General features: G+C 41.4%; 1 protein-coding gene across 6 annotated transcripts in view; it reads right to left on the bottom strand.

Moving 5' to 3' along the window:
- The window catches only part of sgk1 (serum/glucocorticoid regulated kinase 1), a 126,830-nt gene that overhangs the window by 71,419 nt on the left and 30,582 nt on the right, over positions 1-24,829 (bottom strand). The window contains exon 1 of one of the 6 annotated variants that reach the window (XM_073056329.1): positions 20,820-20,974. The exons of 3 other annotated variants lie outside the window; for them this stretch is intronic. In XM_073056329.1, the coding sequence (XP_072912430.1) occupies positions 20,820-20,888 (69 nt within the window). In that variant the 5' untranslated portion in view covers positions 20,889-20,974. Of the gene's footprint in view, positions 1-1,247; positions 1,342-20,819; positions 20,975-24,829 lie in introns of those variants that run through there. 2 more of the 6 variants (XM_073056330.1, XM_073056331.1) reach the window with 2 other exon arrangements.

Genomic DNA, 24,829 nt, shown 5'->3' with positions numbered 1-24,829 from the left:
ATGTTGACTCTATGGCGACCCTATGGATAGTGTAGTTGTCCATAGGGTTGTTGTGGCAAGTTATGGAAGTAGATTGCCAGGCCTTTCTTCGACATACTGCTCCTGGCCAGATTTGAACTCGTGACCATCTACCTCAAAGTCCAGTGCTGATGCCACTACACCACCTGCCAGCCCAAAAAAAACATGCACCTAAGAAGGCCATAGGGAATTCTGCAAAGGGATCTGAGGTTTGTGCTCGTACTCCATTTTCCATATGAAGTCTGGACCCAAGGCAAGTTTCAGAGGGCCAGGCCTGAAACTTATAAACCACACTGTTCTCCACAGCACTTAATTTTCCAGCTGACAATCCAGTTTCTAGACCAGAAGTAAATCCCAGTACTTTTTTTTAAATTTTAACACTCCAAATCATTTGGAATTTTCTGAAGATTTGCAAACACTGGGGGAGATTGAAGACCTTTGTGAGAGTTTATGAAACTTCAAAATTTGGTTGACCATGTGCAACTCCACTCTTTGCTTCCACAAACTCTCAGGAGGTCCCAGAAGTCCTGAAGTCTCACTGCATCATTATCAGTTAACACTTTCAAAAAGTCACAATACAAAGAATTTATGGGCTCAGCAGAGGTGGTGACAGCCTATGGCTTGATGAGTTGTAATTACATTTTTGGATGTATAATAGAATATTCCTTACCTACTTATAGTTCATCCGATCCCTCTGCTCATCTAAATTTGTGCCTGAAGCTAGGTTCATGAGAAAATCTCGGAAAACTTGTTGCAAATATTTCAGTTCAATCTACTGTACAATATGACAGTCAACATAATAGTGTTTAATCGACAAAGGAGATGTTACAATGTGAGCAAGGAATTGTGGAGATTGTACCTAGTGACCCAAGAATCTCAAAAATGGAGAGAACAATTCTCATAAATGGTGCCTGCCAGTCAACCTTACAATCATGAAAGAATCATTCTAAGATTATTCCCATTGGGACATATTCTTTTGGCTATAATGCTGTAATAAAGCCTTCTGAAAGATAACTGCAATTCAGACTGATAATTTAGCATTTGATTTTTTATAGCTGTTACAAGAATCACCTCTTGTAATAATGATCAGTGAGACACAGAGAATCTGTAGTTACCAACAAGTAACTTCTATTGTTTCAACTAAAAAGCACGTGGGTTCACAAACTATCTACTTGTGTGCACCCTACTAGAACAGTCCATGAACAGTCAATGAAGAGAAAAGGTATTACCTGGGAAAGGATATGCTGGTCAAGTGTTCCTCGTGTTCTAAACCTCCACATCTCCGTGGGGTCCTCCTTATCTGCAATGGTTGGTCTCTGGTTGCTGGAGAGTTATTGCCCCTGTGTATTTCGAGCTCCTCAGTCTTATACTGTTCCTCATCAATTGAACCATTGGATCTCTATCCCATTGGCTCAAGGTCACCTGACCTATCTGAGTCACCTTCTTACTGGTCACTGTACAGGTCTACACCCAACATTGTTTTATGGCTCTGCCCACCCCAGTCTTGTGTATTTGTGTCTTTACACTCTGACTTGTCCAAACCAGTAAATGAGGCAACTCAGACAGACTCTAACAAGATTACAGATTGCTTCTTTGGTAGGTCCGGTATTTTATATAATAACTTCCTATCCCTCTGAGAATGGTCTCAGATTCAGCAGGTCATTACCTGAAGTTCCTTGTGTCCACATTCAATTGCTCTGATTAGATTGTCCCTGAGCAAGATTCAGTTCAGAGTCCACAAAATAGGGGGAAAGAAAGACACCTGGTTTGTCTGCTTCCCCTGTCCTTGATTAGACTGTAATTTCTTGTGGTCAACATAGCTTTATATAGGCTTAAAACAGGACCACCGAAGCAACAAATCTGGAAACCTGAACTAAGAAGAGAACATAGCAAAAATACTCAGCAGATCCATAAAACCAGGATAAGATATAGGAGAAGTATTAGACTACTAGGCCCCTTGAGTCTGCTTCACCAGCATTTGGTAGATGGCCGTTTTTTAATTAATCTTGTTCTCCCGCCTTCTCCCTGCAACCCTCCATAACTTAATGAATCAAAGTTCAGGCAGCATCTGGGAATAAAGAAAATGAGTTAACATTCAGTGTCAATGACTATTTATCAGAATTGCTACAATTCTCTATGAAGCCTTTATGCTCAGTGTAGTTTGCCAGGCTGCCAAAAGGGAAAATGGATTCAGCTGTTATTGTTTGGAAGGGAAACATCAATATGAGTTTCAGTGCCATCTTTCTGAAATCTGACTGCAACTCACTGTGAGTGAGTCAGCTGCAGCAATGTTTATGGACTATTATCTAGCATTACATGAACTATGCACCACTGAATCGCCATTAGGCCCATCCTATTGGTGCCAACATTTTTTGCTCCATGCACATCTCTTCTCTTCTTTTATCTAATTATATCAAAACCCTTTAATGTATTTACCCTGCCAGACTGCTTTCCCCACTATCTTACCAGCATCTGACTTCCTTCTGCATTCCTAATTTGATGTATTCCCTTTCATTGTCTTTAGTTTTACTCTTTCCCAGAAGAAGAAATAGGTGCTCAACCTTTCAGAGTTTTAAGACCTCTTTGAGGTGACATTCTCACCCATCTTTTTTCATAATGTCTAATACCCTGACGCACAAAGTCAACATCAAATTATACCCACGTTAGGAATGGCTGTGTGAGTTACCCGAAGGAGCATTGGACTAGGGGAGCCAAATCATAACGCAGTAACTTGCCTGTAAGTTCATCCACGCCAATAGCACTACACACCTTATGTGACAGCCTGCCCCCAAACTCCATTCTACTGACCCTGAATGAAAAGTTCATCAGAATTTTCTAAGTGGTTTTGTACTCATAATTCTATCAGGCTTAAAAAGGGTGAAAAGCTGAAAACTTCTTTCCCTTACCAGAAAATAGTTTCAAAGAATAGTCCACTAGAGTTTAAAGATACATTAAAATGTTTAACTAGCAATGATTTCCTGTCCATTTTAGTTTAAACTGCTTGGCAAGAATATCCCTGATGAATGATTAAACCGATGCAGCTCAAAAAAGCCCAAGATACAGTATTCAAAGCCAACAAATACACAAGAATTCAAATCTTTATTTGTCATTCCTTCCCAGAGATTCAGTTCTTCCATCACTGAAAGGACAGGCACATATGTTTATTCTTAGATTAGCAATGTGCTGATCACAGCTGGTTCTGTGAATGGTGGTGTTAAATGAGACACGGTATACCAATGGACTGCATACTGTCTACTTGATGACATGTACTTCTCCTTGGTATCTAAAGCCATATAACCAAAGCATTGAAGGCTGTCCTTCACTAAGAACGAAGCAAGGTATTCTGTTGACATGTGCACAAGTAACACATGCATCTGGAAATTATTACTTGAGCTGCCAGCGGAAAAGCAATTAGCCTGTTCCAGTACTTGGCTACAGCTGAAGGCCCGTTTAATATAAACGGATTGCTAAGGTAAGGGTAGAGAGTATAGTATACACATTAACCAGACATCCGCCAATATTGCAGCAATAACTTGCAAGCTGCCCTGAGTGTCACAGTGAGCTTAAAGTTAGCATTTTGCTCTAAATCAGAAAGTAGTGTCTTCAAGCACAGTAAAAATGGGGCTCATAATCTGCATACATCACAAATAGCCCTCTGATCATGTCTATAACCTTCATATCTTGCCCCCAACTTTCCCCAGTGTCCGGAATGTCACTTGCCAGCTTGATCTCCCTCCCTTCCTCCCACCACCTCATTCTGTCTTTTGCCCACTTCCTTTCCGGTCCAGATGAAAGGTCTCATCCTCAAAAATCAACTGCTTATTCCTCTTCATAGATGCTGATTTCCTCTAGTATTTTGTGAGCATTGCTGTGGATTTATAGTGCCTGCAGAATTTTTTGTGTTTATGTCCTCTGCCTTTTATCTGCATTGAAATTATCAGTGCCTCTCTGTAGGTGTAATTTCATCCCCACCCCTATTAATTATACTGTTGAGCTGACATTATCCTCTGTGATTCAAAAAAGCTACATTGCAGAATACCCTCTGCCACAGACGTAGAATCACCTGGGACAGGCACTTAAACTGATCATCAGTTTAACTGTCTGAAATGGTCTTCAGGGGCTTCCTGTCATCTGTTCTATCAGCAATTGAATGTGATCAGGACAGCCTAATACAGTGATGCAATCTTTTGAACTCCTAATTCCTGCAACGATTCAATTCAGAAGCAAATTATAGTTTGAGCAGAGCAGCAATCACATTAAAGCTAAACTGTCAAATGCATTGAACCCAGAGCTGGAAATTGCCAGCAATCTGGCTTTTGCAGGGTTATCATTAGGAACTGTGCAAATACAGTACACAAAGCCACTGCGGCATGCATTGCCATGATTGCATTAGCATGTTAACCCTCAATATCAGCTTGAACAACTGCTTGTAAGGCATATCATACCATTTGGAAGTATAGTGCCTATAAAAAGTACTAACACCCCCCCCCCTCCATCTTTATTGTTTTACAGCATTGAATCAAAGTGGATTTAACTTGGCTTTTTTTGACACTGATCAACAGAAAAAAGTCTCTTCATTTCAAAGTGAAAACAGATCTCTACCAGGTGATCTAAATTAATTACAAATATAAAACACAAAATAATTGATTGCATAAGTATTCACCCCCTTTAATATGACACACCAAATCTTCATTGGTGCAGCCAATTCAAGTCAAGTCAAGTCACTTTTATTGTCATTTTGACCATAACTGCTGGTACAGTACACAGTAAAAAATAAGACAACGTTTTTCAGGATCACGGTGTTACATGACACAGTACAAAAACTAGACTGAACTACGTAAAAAAAACCAACAATACAGAGAAAGCTACACTAGACTACAGACCTACACAGGACTACATAAAGTGCACAAAAACAGTGCAGGCATTACAATAAATAATAAACAGGACAATAGGGCAAGATGTCAGTTCAGGCTTCGGGTATTGAGGAGTCTGATAGCCTGGGGGAAGAAACTATTTCAGAAGTCACATAATTAGTTAAATGGAGATCACTGTGTGCAGTCAAGGTGTTTAAATTGATTGTAGTAAAACTACACCTGTATCTGGAAGGTCCAGCTGTTGGTGAGTCAGTATCCTGACAAAAACTACAGCATGAAGACAAAAGAACACTCTAAGTAACTTTGTGAAAAAGGTTAACGAAAAGCACAAATCAGGAGATTGCTACAAGAAAGTTTCTAAGACACTGAATATCCCTTGGAGTACAGTTATTTCAATCATCAAGAAATGGAAAGAATATGATACAGATGTAAATCTGGCTAGAGTAGGTTGTCCTCAAAAACTGACTGACTGCAAGAAGGGGACTAACGAGCAAAGCCACCAAGAGACCTATGACAACTCTGGAGGAATTTTAAGCTTCAGTGGCTGAGATGGGAGAGACAGCACATACAACAACTGCTACCTGGGTGCTTCACTAGTTACAGTTTTATGGGAGAGTGGTAAAGAGAAAGACACTGTTGGGGAAAAAAAATGAAATCTTGGCTAGAGTTTGTCAGAAGGTATGTGGAAGACTCTGAAGTCAGCTGGAAGGAGGTTCTATGGTCTGGTGAAACCAAAATTGAGCTTTTAGGCCATTAGACTGACGCTATGTTTGGCGTAAGCCAATCACTGCACATCATCAGAAACACACCATCCCTACCGTGAAGCAAGGTGGTGTCTGCATCATGCTGTGGGAATGCTTCACTGCAGCAGGATAGAGTGTAAAATGAACACAGCAAAATACAGGGAAATCCTGGAGGAAAACCTGATGCAGTCTGCAAGAGAACTGCGACTTGGGAAAAGATTTGTTTGCTAGTAAGAAAATGACCCAAGCATAAAACCACAGCGACACAGGAAAGGCTTAAAAACAACAAAGTTAATGACCTAGAGTGGCCAAGTCAGAGTCCAGACTTCAATCCAAATGAGAATTTGTAGGTGGACTTGAAAGTAGCTGTTCACTCCTGATCTACATGCAATCTGACAGAGATTGAACAGTTTTGTAAAGGAGACGGGGAAAAATTGCAGTGTCCAGATGTGCAAAGCTGACAGAGACCTATCCACACAGACTCGTGGCTGTAATTGCTGCCAAAGGTGCATCTACTGAATACTGACTTGAAGGGGATAAATACTTATGTAATCAATTATTTTGTTTTATATTTCTAATTAATTTAGATCACTTTGTAGAGATCTGATTTCAGTTTGACACGAAAGAGAATTTTTCTGTTGATCAGTGTCAAAAAAGCCAAATTAAATCCACTGTGATTCAATGTTATAAAACAATAGAACATGAAACAGGGCTGGTGGGGGGGGGGAGAGGGAATTACTTTTTTTAGGCACTGTAGAAGCAGTCAAATCCTGTTATTGCTGTTCCCTCTTAGTAAGCAGGACTGCTTCTAGTATCTCACACTGATTGTGCTGAGGGGAATATATGTGGTGAAGTGGGTATGGAAGGAGAGCTTGATACGTGACATAAGCCAGCCCAGCCTGTAAGTACAGGGTAATATGGAAAATCCCTAACCACAAAAAGAATGGTTCTGAAAATCTATCTATATGGTAAGTTTTCCTTTTGGATTCACTGGAGGCATATTCATATTTACTAATTATTTCATATTTCAATGATAGATTGTTCCTATCCCCTCATGTGCTAAGCAGCACATGATTACACCATAGTCTGCTGTACTAATTTTTAAATCATTGTGGAAAAGAAAATAATTTTAAAAATAATTTTCCATTAACCTCACATACCTTAACTCCCGGTGTTATTTTGCTTGTACAAGTGGTTGGTGATGGAGGTGGTAGGATGCTGACTAGTAAATGAGATGAGGAGAAGAAAGAGGGGGATGGGCTGGAGATGGTTGGGTTGGCCAAGATGAAGGTGCCGGTGACCTTTCAACCTTCATTCTGGATTTGTACGAGTGGGATGGAAATTATTCATTATAGATTTTTTTTTTCTGCTGCACATTCTTGGATGATTCTGCCGGCCATCAGGAACCCGGAGGTGTTAAAGTCCACCTTCTCATTATAGCTTTGTGTTGAAGTGCCTGAATACTTGGGCCAAATCATTCAAGGTCTACTGGTTTGGTAGTTCAGCCCCTACACACATGACCACGTGCCTACATATACATATCTATAAAAATTTATAGATTGGAAGGTTTTACATTAAGCCAGTTTGTGTACACTAAGTCCAGTGTAACATACCTTGGAAAGCATTTGTAAAATGCAAGGACAGAGGTTCAAGGTAACAGACACATTTGACAACTGCAACAGATTCAGGAAGCTCTTTAAGGACAGATTGAAGTGGTACATATCTAAATGTTTGAGTAAACAATGGAAAATAATTGTTAGGTTTATTTTGCTTAATTTGACTTGAACAAAACGTAGTGTGGTAGTGCTGTTATTTTGCATTGAGTGAATTAATTTCCAATGTTAACATTTTGACTTGAACTTCACAAAGTAGCATCTGAAGCATCCATGCATGCTTTTTACTTTCTTCACTGTTTGCTGAAGCTAGCTTCCCAATAATTGGAATGATTTTAGTGGATATGTGCAAAAAGTCACAAGTGTCCAGTTCATAACACAAGCTGCTTGCACAGTAACACTGTTATTGTGATTAGGGCTGCTAACAGTTTTGTATTGGATTGTATCTCTTGTACATGATGCTTAATCGCTTGCAGCTCATGATGTCAGTATAGGACACTCTGCTCTTTAATTTTAACAACCTAGCAACCTAGTGTATAAAGGTTTATGCTGAAATTGATAAGGAAAATCTCCATATGGTATTGGTTTCAGTGTCTGCTAGCAAACAGTGGCTAGAATGTTCATCAGTGAGATTCAAAATAAATGATAGCTTACTGGTGACTTCCCATCTGGAGGTACTGTATAATGAGAGAAAGGGCATTCCTCCCCAGGAAGGCACCACAAATTCTGCCCACTACCAAACCCACAGTATGATGCATCTCTTCTGGCTATTGAACACTCAAATTTATCTGAATTGACCATGAAATCAGAGGTCTATCTCTCCACAGTATCTTGCTTCAAGTATTAAGGGTGAGCCTCCAAAGATTGCAGAGAAAGGTACAACTAATCTTCTCAAGTCTGATCTTTTCTTGGTTTCTGAGCAAAATAGCTGCTTCTTTTGGTGACGGACAACATAGAGCACGTTTTCATTCGGCAAAGGGGGCCAGGAGAGTTAGCAAAGCCACTTCTCACACACAAGGGTTTCTTGCTATGGGCCTTCTATCTGCCCCCCTCTCTAATGAAACGTCGCAAATATCAATTTGCAATATGAAGGAATAGCAAACTAATATGGCAGATTTCTGGCTATTTTTCCTGTCTGGAGCTCAAGGAAATAATTACTTAGATGATATAAAGAAGAATTCTTGGGTCCACTTTCTTTCATGAATCTTTGGAAAGTAATGAGAACCACAAACTCTCGTTGATCTTACATGACATGTATGGAGACTACTTCTATTGCATCAGGGAAAAGATATTATTTTCTTTGTTTTATTTGGAGATAGAAGGCCCTTCCGACCCAGTGAACACATGCCACACAATTACTCCCATATCACCAATTAGCTGCTGACCCCTCAGTCTTTAGAATGTGGGAGGAAACCAGAGCACTCCTAATGAAGGCATACGCTCACGCAAACTCCTTCCATACAGTGGCAGGGATTGAACTGGGGTTGCTGGTGTGTAATAGCATTATGCTAACCACTATGCTACAGTTCAGCCCAAAATGTGTCACTTGTGTGAAATCAAACAGTGAGGATCATGCTGGGGCCATATTCCTGGTGCCAACATATCATGCCCACAGCTCACTAACTCTAATCATACATCTCTGGAATCTGGAAGGAAACTGGAGCACCAGGAGGACCCCCGTGCAGCCACAGAGAGTACATACAAACTCCTTGCAGAGAGTGGTGAGAATTGAACTCCAGTCAATGATCACTCACAGCATAAAGCAATTGAAAGAGAGCGACCTTTGGGCAGCTTCTACCTTGGGCCATGGACAGAATGTATGTAATGTTGCCCTGGGTACTAGATGGCCAACGATGTGCAACGATGAGGAATTTCCTTGCTCTTTCAGTTGTTTTCAAGGTTCACATTATTGAAAATCAATATCCTAGTGTGGACACAGCATCAAGGTCACATCAATATTTTTATCCATCTATGGTATGAGTCTGTGAATAGAGCCAGGATGTATTATCCATTCCTAGTTGTCCTGGAAAAGTGGCTCTAAACTGCCTTCTTCAAAGTGACTGCTCTGTTAGGAGACTTTGACAATATTCCTGTGGGCTTAGAGCAGCGCAAAAGCCAGGCAGGGTAATGATGGCTCATTCTTGAAATGGATGGACCTTTCTTGCAGTTATTGAAATACATCACATCTTTTCAGTGATAAGTGTGGATGGTGGGTGGCAATGGATATGCATTGTCCATCTAGCTTTTTGTATGCTCTGTCCATTGAACAGCCTACCCGTTGTACCCATCAAGCATTACATAACATGATTTAAAACTATTGTAACTATCATTTTCTTTGTCTATATAGCAATTTTCATTTTTTTAGATTGAAGTAAATCTTAATGATAGCAGACTGCATTGCAGTACTTACATGACGTGCCTTGGAGTGATTAGACATGAGCTTGCTTCAAACATTTCCAATGGGAAAAATTGTTGCACCAGAGAAAGAGGTGATGAATGGAGCTACACCCAAAATTATTCTGGAATCAAGCTCTGACTAAGCTTGTGATTGGAAAGTCATTATGAGGGCCCTCCTTAACTGCCTCCTCCCAGGACTGAAGAGCTGTTCTCCAGATCACAATGTGAGCATGATCTTCACCACCTAACAGCACCAAGAGAAATGTAGGGTGCAGTAGTAGACGTTGTACTTGGCCTACTTCCAGCCTGCAGTGGACACCATGCCATAGTGATCTAGGCAAGTAACACATGACACAGGAAAACAAAAAGGAGTACAAATATCTGAAAAGGAAGCATGTTATACTAAGACAAGGAAGGAAAAAAGGCAAAGTTTGGTTCCGATTAAAATGTGTTCTTGCATAAAGACCAGCTTTCCCTATTGATATTATTATTTTGGAGGACTTGTCTTGGGCCCAGCACTTAAGTGTATTTACAAAGAAAGCATAGCAGTGTCTCTACTTCCTTAGGAGTTTGCAGAGATTTAGCATGACTTCTTAAACTTTGTCAAACTTCTATACAGTGGAGAGTATATTGACCAGCTACATGGAAACACCAATGCCCTTGAATAGAAAGTCCTACAAAAACTAGTGGATGCAGCCTAGTCCATCACGGGTAAAGGCTCTCCCCACCATTGAACACATCTACGTACAAGGCTATTGTGGGAAAACAACATCCATCATCACCATCCAGGCATTAGCTCCTCTTGCTGTTGCCATCAGGAAGAAGCTATATGAGCCTCAGGACTCACACCACCAGGTTCGCTACCCCTCAACCATTAGGCTCTTGAACCAAATTCACACAGCTTCACTTGCCCTATTATTGAAATATTCCCAGACCCAATGGACTTCATCTCATGTACTCAATATTTATTGCTTATTTACTCATCATTATTCTTTCTTTTTTGTATTTGCACAATTTGTTGTCTTCTGCACGTTGGTTGACCACCCAAGTTGGGCAGTCTTTCATTGATTCTGCAATGGTTATTGTTCTATAGATTTATTGAATACGCCAACAAAAAATGAACCTTGGTTGTATATGGTAACATGTATGAACTTTGATAATAAATTTACTTTAAACTTTGAACTTTTTCCTGAGCTGCTTGTCAGCATTCCTCTTTGAACTATTCACGAGCTGGAACAAAGTTGTTTGCTGACTTGGTTCCAATGAATGCTTAGCAATAGGTCTAGGGAACAGGTCTGGAGGAACTTAACCTGCAAAATATGTTCCATATGTTGTGTTTAACTTCAGAAACAGCTGAAACAATTTGCTACTATGTGAGTTAAGCTAACTGTTTCCATGTTTTTGAAGTGAATAACATAGGAATGAATGCTTTTGTTGGCTCAGTATGAGAAGACTATTGAGGATGTGGGCAGAAGTTTACTTTGGGTGATAACACAAAAGATGTGCTATTAATCTGGTACCACATCCATGTCAATGGAATTGAAAATTGAATATGAGGTGGGAGATATCACAGATGACTATATTAATATCACCCTTTCCAGGAGAACCAGGTAATAAATTCTTACACACCTTATTTGATATTGTTAAATACATTTTAAGAGTAAACCCAGTGCATTCTTTAAAGGGTGATTTGACTGATTTCGTCAAGCTATTAAAGAAGTCTAATGGTGAAAGGTGAATTATTTGTTCTCAACTTTCCATTATCATACATGTTAATTAACTAACATGGAACCATAGAAATTTGGACCAGAATTAGACCATTTGGCCCTGCAAGAATGTTTAATGACAGATACCCGATCTCAACAACATATTCCCATTCTTCCGCTCTGCCCTTTGATGCATGTAGTGTGTCAAAATTATATCTCTTTAAGTATATTCAGTGACTTGGGCTTCACAGCTTTCTGTGGTAGAGAATTTCTAAGTTCACCAAAGCCTGAGCATATGTGTTAGGCTATGACTGTGATCCCTTATTCTAGTGCACTAGCCCAGGAAACATCCTTCCCACATTCAGTCCATCCAGTCCTGTCAGAATTGTGATTGTTTCAGTGAGATTCCCTCTCATTCTTTTGAATTACAATGATACAATGTAATTTCTCCTTTTATGTCAATCCAGGCATTCCAAAAATGAGTCTGATAAAACTTTGCCACAATCCCTCTTTGGCAACTATATTCTGGCTTGTACAGTATAAGAGCAAAAATGTACACAATCCTCTAGATGTTGTCTCATGTGTAATTGTAGTAAAACATCCTTCTTCGTACATCCAGATCCTCTTGCCATGAAGTCTAAAGTATTCTCAACAGCTTGTTGCAGCAATGTTTGCTTTCAATAACCTATGAGAAGACATACGGCAAGCGTGATTATCTGAAGAAGAAAGCCAAGTAAAGAGGGATCTCCCTGGTGTCTGTTTCAGGAAAGTCACTATGAGGGTCCTCCTCAACTGCCTCCTCCCAGGACAGATGAGCTATTTCCCCAGATCACAATGTGGATTCTGAGCACACCACAATGCCAACGGAGAGGCAGGGTGCAGCAAGACATTGTACATGGCCTACTCCAACTTGGACTATGGAACATCATAATCACAATCAGTAGCCCACACAAGTCCATCTATATCCTTTATTTTCTCCATGATGGCATAAAAGTCATAACACTAATCAATAGGTCTATAACAGAGGCAATCTCATTGAAGATTGGTGTCAATCAAAGCTGCGTCATCATCCTAATTCTTTCCCTAATCTTTCTTGCTGTAGTGTTGACATCATATCCAATAAACTTCTCAGGAAGAAGCAGCTAATCTTCAAGACTAATGGGAAATTATTCAACATACTGCAGCTACCCTCCAGAACTAATGTCACCCAGCAGATGCATTTGAGCACACATCTTTAACTCATTTACTGAAGCATTTGAGACTGGTCATCCGCAAGCTGGAAGTCTTTAACAACTAGACTCAGATTGCCCTCCAACAATACAGGTTCATGACAAGACCCTGGAAAATATGGACAACTTCTCATGTGTTAGGATGCCTCCCTTGGCAAGGACAGACAATGACAATATTCACCATTGTCTTTAATGCATGGGCAACTGAGGAAAATGATATTGGAAGTTCAAGACTGTCAGGCTTGGAACAAATGCTGGCACCTGGTTTACTGGACAGTAGTGATCCTTCCCCTGAGATCGGATACCCAGTGCAGGCATCTCTGGGCTCTGGAAAACTACAACCAAAGCTGAGTCCACAAAATATTCCAACATTACTCTAAAGATCTTCATGCAGAACAATATATCTCCAGTATAAAGAACCTCATTTCATCAGTCAGCTATGCTGGTTAATCTTCCAAAACATGCTTTCCACTTCTAGTTCTGTTGAATGAGAACATTACCAAGTGAGAAGAGAACAAAATTTAGGGATGTGCACAAACTCATTTGAAGAAATGCAACATCTCCACTAGCTTCAGGGAACTTCTAGCCATAATTGCTCAAAGAGAAGAAGAGGCATATCAGATGGTACTAAGTACTTTGAGTATATGAAACAAAAATACTCACCAGCCTCCTGCCCTGCCAGCCTCTCAGACTCACCAGCCTCCTGCCCTGTCAGCCTCACAGACTCACCAGTCTCCTGCCCTGACAATCTCACAGACTCACCAGCCTCCTGCCCCGTCAGCCTCACAGACTCACCAGCCTCCTGCCCCGTCAGCCTCACAGACTCACCAGCCTCCTGCCCCATCAGCCTCACAGACTCACCAGCCTCCTGCCCCGTCAACCTCACAGACTCACCAGTCTCCTGCCCTGTCAGCCTCACAGACTCACCAGCCTCCTGCCCTGTCAACCTCACAGACTCACCAGTCTCCTGCCCTGTCAGCCTCACAGACTCACCAGCCTCCTGCCCTGACAACCTCACAGACTCACCAGCCTCCTGCCCTGACAACCTCACAGACTCACCAGTCTCCTGCCCCGTCAACCTCACAGACTCACCAGCCTCCTGCCCCATCAACCTCACAGACTCACCAGCCTCCTGCCCTGACAACCTCACAGACTCACCAGCCTCCTGCCCTGCCAGCCTCACAGACTCACCAGCCTCCTGCCCCGTCAACCTCACAGACTCACCAGCCTCCTGCCCTGCCAGCCTCACAGACTCACCAGCCTCCTGCCCCGTCAACCTCACAGACTCACCAGCCTCCTGCCCCGTCAACCTCACAGACTCACCAGCCTCCTGCCCCATCAACCTCACAGACTCACCAGCCTCCTGCCCTGACAACCTCACAGACTCACCAGCCTCCTGCCCTGCCAGCCTCACAGACTCACCAGCCTCCTGCCCCGTCAACCTCACAGACTCACCAGCCTCCTGCCCCATCAACCTCACAGACTCACCAGCCTCCTGCCCTGACAACCTCACAGACTCACCAGCCTCCTGCCCTGCCAGCCTCACAGACTCACCAGCCTCCTGCCCCGTCAACCTCACAGACTCACCAGCCTCCTGCCCTGCCAGCCTCACAGACTCACCAGCCTCCTGCCCCGTCAACCTCACAGACTCACCAGCCTCCTGCCCTGACAACCTCACAGACTCACCAGCCTCCTGCCCTGCCAGCCTCACAGACTCACCAGCCTCCTGCCCCGTCAACCTCACAGACTCACCAGCCTCCTGCCCCGTCAACCTCACAGACTCACCAGCCTCCTGCCCCGTCAACCTCACAGACTCACCAGCCTCCTGCCCTGCCAGCCTCACAGACTCACCAGCCTCCTGCCCCGTCAACCTCACAGACTCACCAGCCTCCTGCCCTGACAACCTCACAGACTCACCAGCCTCCTGCCCTGCCAGCCTCACAGACTCACCAGCCTCCTGCCCCGTCAACCTCACAGACTCACCAGCCTCCTGCCCCGTCAACCTCACAGACTCACCAGCCTCCTGCCCCGTCAGCCTCACAGACTCACCAGCCTCCTGCCCTGCCAGCCTCACAGACTCACCAGCCTCCTGCCCTGCCAGCCTCACAGACTCACCAGCCTCCTGCCCCGTCAGCCTCACAGACTCACCAGCCTCCTGCCCCGCCAGCCTCACAGACTCACCAGCCTCCTGCCCCGTCAGCCTCACAGACTCACCAGCCTCCTGCCCCGTCAACCTCACAGACTCACCAGCCTCCTGCCCCGTCAACCTCACAGACTCACCAGTCTCCTGCCCTGTCAACCTCACAGACTCACCAGTCTCCTGCCCTGACAACCTCACAGACTCACCAGTCTCCTGCCCTGTCAACCTCACAGACTCACCAGCCTCCTGCCCTGTCAGCCTCACAGACTCACCAGCCTCCTGCCCCGTCAACCTCACAGACTCACCAGTCTCCTGCCCTGTCAACCTCACAGACTCACCAGCCTCCTGCCCTGTCAGCCTCACAGACTCACCAGCCTCCTGCCCTGCCAGCCAGCTTCAGCCCTATCTGCGGAAAAGTCTGTGAATCCCACCCTAGCCTCATTGCCAACTTCAAAATCTACAGATTTGGAATGGAAGTCCTCCTCAGTCCCAAAGAACTGCATTGGAGGAAGTTGTAGAAATATGCCCTGTTCCTTTTGTTCATCGTTTCTATAAATCCCTTTTTGTTTCTCTTGCCGAAGTGGATAGCTTCATTTTCATCTACGTATACAGCATCTACAATATGTCCCCTACTTCAGTTGTTGAAAACCTTGAAACTTTCTTGCATTTTCAGCATAACTTGCAATCTCAGCATGTTTCATCTCATAGACAAACTTAGAAATATTAAGAGATGTTACAACTAGTTGTCTCATCCACATTATTGTCCACAATGTGAAAAACTGTGTCCCAAGCACTGATCTCTGTGGAATCCCATTATTAATTATCTGGCACCATTAGAATCTCCTGTTTTATTTTAACTTTGTTTCCTGACTATCAATTAACTTTCTAGCCATACACGTTAATGAATAGGAAAACACTAACAAATACTAATACTGGACCATGCTGCAACATGTGAACTGGAACTAACAGCCAGATCAGTGAAGCTAGTACTCCTGATCAATTGTCTCTGCCTGAAAGGTCAACTGTTTATTCCTCTCTGTGGATGCTGCCTGACTTGCTGAGTGCCCTCAGTACTTGGGTGTGTTGCTCAAGACTTCCAGCTGCTGCAGGATCTCTTGTTTCTACTCAGCCTTTATAGCACTGTGCACTGAGTGGGCAGAGCACAGTGACCGCATAATCAACAGGTTAGATTAAGCCTCTCCAGCCCAGCCACAGACAGTCAAGAATTATAGAGGATAATTAAACAGCTTTACACGCAAAGACATTAGCAATCATATTCAGCCAGAGCTGTCGAGTGCCATTGCTGAAGCCAAATTTCAGCTAATTTTATTCACAACATGAAAAGTCAGGAGTTAGTTGTGAACATGGGGAAAATGTCCTTGGTGTCAGCTGCAGAGTGTGTCAGTACATCTGCAGAGTTGGCATATGCCACAGGATATAGAAAATTGCCTAGGTATGGTCTAACCACAAAAAAAAAACAGCTCAAATCTAACCCAGCCAATAATTGTTCCAGCATAGGCAATGGCCCACATAGATGGAAGTGCTCTCAGATGGGACTTACTCACCAACAAGCTGTATACTGGGGTTGAGTCTGAATTTCACCTGGACAACTCCACTCCAGGCCTCAAGTCCAGCCTTGGTCCAAACATAGACAAAGAGCTGAAATCCAGAGGTGAGGTGAGAATGACTGTCCTTGACAAGAAGGCAGCATTTGACTGAGTATGGCATGAAGGAACCCTGCAATAAAATGAGGTAATGGGCATCAAGGGGAATATACTCCATTGCTCAGAGTCACAATAGAAGATGGTTGTGGTAGTTGAAAAGCAATCATTCCAGCCCCAGCAGATTACTGCAACGGTTCCTCACAGCCTTAGTGCTTGATTGGACAAATGCGCTTCTAGTATCAAATCAAATAGCCAGATTTCTGAACTTGGTTGACCAGCTTTGCTTGCTTCCAGTTGGAGATAAATATTGGAACATTCGGCTCTACATTGTTGAAATGTTGAATTATTGGTGGAAAAACATTTCAGTAAAATGTTAACTTATTTAGATTGCTACCCCATTTATAAATTCTGTCATTTGTCTAGCTACCATTCTTTCTTTTGCATCAGATTCCAGCATCTATTTTGTCCCCAATTTTATATGGTAAAGATGGTATTCAGTGAGTAGATTGACATCTTATCCGTGGATCAGCAGCTTTCTGTAGCATGCCAGTCAAAAGGTATCAAAATTGTTCAAATGTTTAACAATATTTGTTCACAAAGTACCATGTCTTTCAGCACAATATCATGGGTTGAAAGGCCTGTCCAGTGCTTGCTGTTCTGTGTTCACACTGGGCTTTAGGTTCCTCATACAAATCCTCACCTTTACATTACAATTGCAGTGTGTTGACTTTTAACAATTGCAGAAATTAACCCAAACTCTATTATATCTAATATAAAACTCACATTACATGGTAGTTAATGACACATCAAATACATATATACATGTATAGCATCCAGTTCATGATGCCAATAAAAAGGGCTTAAGTAGGAAAGACCAAGTCATAGAGCCATAGGAAAGTACAGCACAGAAACCACCCCTATGGCCCACCTGGTCTGTGCTGAACTATTTAAACTGCCTACTCCCATTGACCTACAACAAAACCATAGCCCTCCATGCCCCTACCATCTAAGTATCTGTCCAAACTTGTCTTTAACATTGAAATTGATCTTGCATGCACCACTTCTGCTGGCAGCTTGTTCCACACTCTCACAACCAACTGTTCACCTGAAACATTTTACCTTTCACTCTTAACCCATGACCTCTAGTTGTAGTCCCACCTAACCTCAGATTTAAAGGCCTGCTTGCATTTAACCTATCTATACCCCTAATAGTTGTGTATACATCCAGCAAATCTTCTCTCAATCTTCTATGTTCCAAAGAATAAAGTCCTAACCTATTCAATCTTCCCTTATAATTCAGATCCTCCAGACCCAGTAACATCCTTGTAAATTTTCTCTGTGCTCTTTCAACCTTACATCTTTCCTGTAGGTAGGTGACCAAAACTGCACACATTAGGCTTCACCAATGTCTTCTACAACTTCAACATAACATCTCATCTGCTGTACTTAATACTTTGGTTTATAAAGGCCAATATGTCAAAAGCTTTCTTTACGACCATATCTACCTGTGACACCACTTTCAATGAAGGTTGCCTGTATGCAAGTCCATGATGCTCAAGATTTTCTGAATATTATTATATTCTGATGGAAAGTACGTCCCTCAACACCTTTCTGGTGGAACCATCCGGCTGTCTCCTCTCTGAACTAGAGAGGTCATTTTGACTATGGGTTCCAATGCAAATAGAAAATTTTTGTATTAGCTGATTGTTATTCCAAGCAAGGTCTGGGTGTAACTCCTTAGTTCAAAGGATGAACTGAGGGTCTGTACTTGCACAACAACTTCAAAATCACTCTCAATTTGTGACCGGAAGAAAGAGCAATGAACTCCCATTTGTTCTGCACCTCTTATAATGTTGGGAAGTCCCAAGCTGTTGAAGTATAGCATTGAAACTTGGCTGACAACAGAAGCCCGCAAACAACAGTAATTTGTTTATTGGCTTTGGTAAGAAGCAAAGGCACTAGGGAGAACTCCCTTGCTTTCCTTCAAAAAAAAAATACCTTGGGACTTTTTTTCCACCCACATAAAAGTACACATTGACTGAAGAGAGATTTTTTCACTTGATGGTGTTTTCTTTGTCCACTGGGGTAACATCAGACCTACACTTGGGGGTTTCCCAGCCCTTCCTGTACAATTCAAAACAGGATCTTGCCCTGCAGAATAACAAGGGTGCCAAATGGGATCTAACCACCACGTGGTTTGGTGCACTGTTGCAGCATCATCTTGCTTATCCTCATCATCCGGAGATCCCTTTAGACAACGCTCATGCTTATTTTCCTTGAACTTGACACGCACCCAAACTCTTAGTGTAAAAACACAACCTCTGATTCTCAGCAATTAAACTTAGAAAAGTGATTCACGCCAAGTATGATTCAGGAAGCACATGTAATTCTGGCATTTTACTTATTATTTGTAATCAATGAATATTTCTGCAGCTTAAATCCAAGTTCAAAGATGTGCTTTTTAGTCAGAATCAATGTGTACATTGTAGCTCTTGTTGGCCAGTTTGTGCTTTACAGAAATGTAGCCAAAATAAAGAAAACATACTTTAATATTCCTGGACACCAAAGACATGAAGGGTGATACTTAATGAGCAATTTAACCATTTCTATTACAGACCATACCTACAGCATTGGTTGAAAAATTACATTAAATCTGTGTCAGCACGCACAATTAAATCTGTTATTGAATCAACATAACCTTATACTGTTACAATAAGAATGAAATTTTACTTAGATTTGCACATGTTTGTACATATTTCAAAATTTTTCAACACAAAATCTGAAATAAGATTTCTCTCTCTCTCTCTCTCTCTCTCTCTCTCTCGTTTTCAGTGTCTCTCTCTCTCTCTCGTTTTCAGTGTTTGTACTGATATAGATAACAATCTGTTCAGGCTATGATTCTCTATTATTTCTGATGCAGAACAACACCAGGTGATTTATAGATTCTATCCAGGGCTGACATCTCAGCTCAAACACCTGGTTCTATTTAGCACTAGAATGAGGGCTCAAATATAAAAAAAACCAAGAGCACACAGAATTACAGAAGAAAGGCTCTTCTTTAACCAGCATTGACATGATGGCCAGACAGTGTAAATGAAGGCCATTTGGTCCATCAATTGCCTGTTGAAGAAGAGACATCCAACCTAGCCTATCTTCTAGCAAATAAATCTGTAGCCCTGCAGATCACGGCTCTTCAAGTACAGGTCCAAGTACTGTGCAAATATGATGAAGATTACTCACTCTTTAGGCAGCAGGTTCGGAACCCCCACATGACCTTTTAGGGATGAAATAGATCCCTTTTTCCCCCTTTAATCTTCCTAGCAAGCATTTTCAACACCCTGCCCCTCTGGTGTAGACCCTACTGACAAAGGAAAGAGATCCTTTCTACTTGCCTGATCTGACCCTTCCATAATTTTACTAACTTCGGTTTCCTCAGCCTCCTCTATTCCAAAGGAAATAAACTCTTCTGTTTACTTGCTGTAAACAAGACCTAAAGAAGCTGTAACTGTGGTAGATACCATTTTGATTAGTTTTTACAGCAATCATTCATGGAAAAGAAAAGTGCAACTGCTTTCATCTGTAATATGAATTAGTGGATTCAGGCAACATGCAAGTTGTGTCAGAAAAAAGCAAATCATTTGAATATTTTATTCATCAAGTAGAGAGTAGCTAATTCAAGGTTTATGAATATGATGTTCAAAGAGGAAACTAGATATCCGCAGGCTGTGTTACTTCAGCACTTAAAAAAATAAAAATGAATATTTTACAGACTGAAACCCAATAACATGAACCTGAATTATCACTGAATAGATGAAAATGTAAACAGATTAGACAGGAGCTGAGTACATTGAATGCAACAGTCTACTAGATGTAATCTTCTGCATGAGTCATCAATAAGGCAGTGTTCTATTTTAATATAATATGCTTCTTTTTAATTAAGTTCAAAAGCTCTTCACACCTTGCAGGCTATTTGATGAAATTTAAATACACTTAATTGCTATTTTCATTTCTGTTGCCATGAATGGCGATGTTAGTTTATGACGATACCACTAAAATTGCAATGTGATTATAACCTTTAAATCACTGGCAGTAAATTGCATTAAATGAAGTAATTCTAATGATGAGAAGTTATAAAAGATTTCACTAGAAAAATTATTCTCACAGATCGATTGTGCACGGCATAGCCCCGCATAACATTAATTCTGAAATAATCTTGTTTCAGAGGTTTATTTTTTAAAAATATAGATCCTTAATTTTAACTGACATCTGAGAGTAATGGCCTTTGTAACAGTATCCCATGACATTTATATTTATCCCTGTTATTCTGATCCAGTGTCTTAGCTGTCAGATTAAAGCAGTGACATTGAGGTAATTGCTCATTCAGGGGAACTGCAGAATAATAGACAGAAATTGCAATAAAATTAAATTTTCTTACCCGCTTTTTTAAAAACTGAAATGCAGAACATTTGGTGACTGAAAAGCCAGCTATTGTCCTATTTTTCATCTTCAGAAACCTGCAATGAAGCAGCACTCCGGCTCCAGCTTGCTAAATCTGCTTAGTCAGTACAACTGCTTTTCTCCATTCTCCACACTAACAGTCATTTGTGAAATGAAGAGGAACTGTTCAGCAGTTGATAATGATGGGACTCCCTGAAGCCCAGGTGATTTTTTTTGCCTCCTCGCGGATGTAATGCATCAGTATCTCAATCCATTTCTGTGCCCCAACATGACAGCCTATTAAGTCACAGCACAGAGTTCATTATGAAATAAAATCACTATACAGCCGGGTATGTGCCAGGAAAGTGATTCAATTGCCTCACTTATAGCAGGCAATGCAAATGAAGGCAGCTCAGGCTTCCTTGAGCGCTGTGTTGCTTTATCTCATTCTGCTGTTCTCTCACAGAGAATGCAGCTCTTCAGCTTCCTTCAAGGGTTTCTCGTGAGCCCCAGGGGTGATTGAGAGCACAAGTAACAACAAGCTGGCAAAGACAAAACACAACAAGAGGAGCATTTGTGGAATAATTCTAAGAAGTGTAATCAGATACAAAAGGTATTCAGAATTTCACGGAGACGGATTTTAAATGATCCTTTCATTTAGCAAGATTCCTTCCATTTCTGCTACCAGAACGATGGATCATTTCATCGTGGTAGTGCCAGCAAATGCTTGTTATTACTGTTTAAAGGCATAGCTTCACCAGAAGGTATCCTGCCTAAATAGCTTATTCCTTTCTAATAACAAACACATTTGTTACAAAGGTGTACTCCATTTGTACTAAAGCTACAAATTGTATCTAATAGCTGTGAAAAGTTGTAACTCTATAGTGCCCAACCTTCATTTTCTCTCAGGTACTATTTACATAATCGCAAACACAATAATAGTTCTCTTTTATTATTTGCAATAATAAACAATATGTCATAGCAGTTCACCAAATTTTAAAATAGAATATTTACTGATTTTTTTGGAACAATATACAATTTTTAGGAGTGATAGAGTCCCACTGTATAAAGAAAGACCTTTCGGCCCACAACATCCATGTTGATTCATCAGGTCTCTATCTATATTAAGCTCGGTAAGTGCCTGGGCCAAAGCAAGCTGAGCCCAACTGATTGGTCAATAATAAGTCATTTACTCAAATGCATGGTCCACTCATTTTAGTAATTACGGGTGGCAGATTTGACTTTACCAATGAGAGCACGAATAAATATTAAGAAAAATATGGATGAAAAATGAGGGCAGCATGTTCTTCTAAATACTTCACAAAAAGCAAGCTTAGATAATTTGTATTTAATTACTATGTTAACTCTTTATAAAATCAATGATATTTATAAAGAAATAGATACCTGTTGATAGAAGATTGGATCAGGAATTATGATTGAAATAGTCAACATACAAAAATGTGTCATTCTAATTTCTTCAATCTAATTAATATAACACAAAATATAATATTAAATTAATAATCTTGTTCTGAAAAAGCAGGTGGATTAATTCTTTATAAATTTAAGTCTTCAAGAATGTTCAATCAAAAAACGGAAGAGTATTTACTGACTTCCTACAGCTGATATTTGTTCACCCATCACAATGGGTCAGACTCATACAAGTTATATGTGCAATTATGGTACTAAAGTCACATGCTCAATTGAGCAACCCCATTGTTAGTCATGTTAATAAGAGATTGAAATTCTGTAAGCTATCTTTATCTTCAATCACTACTGCTTCCTTAGCGTGAATAGGTTTAAGGTAGGAAGTCGGGAACGTCGTTTGGAATTCCAACTGCATGGTATGAAGAGGATATATTTGGTAAGACAACAACTATTGGTCACTTAACACTTTGGCTACACAGGAATCTCTCCCTAGTCCTGAATAGGAAAATATTGCATGGGCTTCTTGTGAGACTTGCCTCCTGGTTTGCATGAAATCAGTTCTGATGTGGTTGAACACATTGGTACTGCTATTTTTGAACGGATAGCCAATACCATTCCTCAGACTGAATGACACTTACTACCAGATGTGTCCGTTGTGCAGAGGGGTACTAAGTTTCATTGTTGATGGGAAAACTTGTGCTCTACATGGCTTCTCGTTGTTTTGAAACCCAGTTATACATCATGAAACTGCAGTTACCTCTATTCTAAATTCCTCCTGCAAGGCACTAAATATATCAACTGTGTATTTTTAGGTAAACCTAGTTGGACTCTATGTTCCTGCTCATGGTTCTGGAAAATACCATGAGTTGTGCCTCCTCCTAGCTCATGAACATTGTTCTCCGTGTGTTGATGTGAGGGGCGGTTAAAATGGATGCTCTAACCCTCTCTCAGGCTCTCATACCAGTGCTGTTCCTGCCTCCGTGACTGCTCTTTCAATCACACATTGATTTCTGAAAACTGCAGACTGATAAACAATGACACCCAATCAAAACTATATTATGAGTGTAGCCCTTCCCTCATTAATTCATCCTTATCTGGTCACTTCACTTTTATAGGTAAGCCTGAAGTGGCTTATATGCATAGAAATTGTATCCCTCTATTTCAGTTTGTCAAATTTCTGTACAACAGATATGAGAATCAAGAGGTGGTGGTCAGAGGAATGAGTTGGGCCCAAATTTGTCTTCATTGTAACATAGAGTAGCTCTATTTCTCTCAGGGAATGTGTCAGAATGATCCAAATATGCAAAAGAAGCTGCAAAGAGGAGATAATCCTGCATCAAGACCTCCCCATCATCAGTACTATCTGCAAAAAGGTAAACGTCATCAAAGACCTCACCAGCTGGGCCATACCATCCTCTCACAGCTCCTGTAGGGCAGGAGATACAGACACCTGAAGTCTCACACCAACTGAAGAGACACACTCAATATTTTGAGGAATGAAAATTTTTGGGGGGTTTTTTTGAGGAATGAAAATCACTGTTTTTGCTCTCTTTGTGCACTACTTATTTAATTTACTTTTTAATACCCATTTGTTATTGTAGTTTAGTTTTATGTATTGCACTGTACTGCTGTAAAGCAGCACATTTCACAATATACTGTATGTCAGTGATACTAAACCTGATTGTGAGGTCTTTCCTGTAACAGGTCAACTAAAAGAGTACGCCATACTCCAAGTGCTGCCTCACTCACATCCAGTACAGCTGAAACACAATGCCCAAACTCCGGTCCCCAGTGCTCTGTACTGATGCCAAATGCTTCCTGCACCACCCTGTCTACCTATCACACTGACTTCAGCAAACAATGTACGTGTACTTCTGGTTAGGAGCTAGCTCCAGACAAATCTCACAAGGTAGCACAATAGTGTAGCAGTTAGCAACAAACTCTACAACACTTGGGGTTCAAATGCCACCGTTGTTTGCAAGGTGTTTGTACGTTTTTCCATGACTGTGAGGGTTTCCTCTGGATGCTCTGGTTTCTTCCCACATTCCAAAGGACATATGTTAGGATTAGTGAGTTGTGGGCATACTACATTAATGCCGGAAATGTGGCAACACTTGTGGGCTGTCCCCAGGACAATCCTCGCACTGCTTAGTCACTGAGGCAAAGCAACATGTTTCACTGTATGTTTCGATGGACATGTGACAAATACAGCCGATCATCTATGTCAGAATGATTCCCAGCCTAGTGAAGCTGCAAAGCAGAACTACACTCATGTTACACATGGGCAACAAAATAGAATAATGGTGGTTAGCACAATGCTTTACAGTACAGGCAACTCCGGTTTAATTCACACCGCTGCCTGTAAGGATTTTGTACGTTCTCCTTATGACTGCCTGGGTTTCCTCCAGGTGCTCTGGTTTCCTCCCACAGTCCAAAGAGGCACTGGTTGTTAGGCTAATTGATCATTGTAAATCATCCCAGTAGGCTAGTGTTAAATTGGGGGTACTGCTGGGCAGCATGGCTTGAAAGGCCGGAAGGGCCCATTCTATGTTGTGCTTCGATAAATAAATAAATAAATAGTGA

The sequence above is a fragment of the Hemitrygon akajei genome, chromosome 9 (assembly GCF_048418815.1).
Source record: "Hemitrygon akajei chromosome 9, sHemAka1.3, whole genome shotgun sequence".
In the NCBI taxonomy this organism is placed as follows: Eukaryota; Metazoa; Chordata; class Chondrichthyes; order Myliobatiformes; family Dasyatidae; genus Hemitrygon; species Hemitrygon akajei.
Note: the sequence above shows the minus strand (reverse complement) of the source record. Positions and strands in the feature narration are given on the sequence as shown.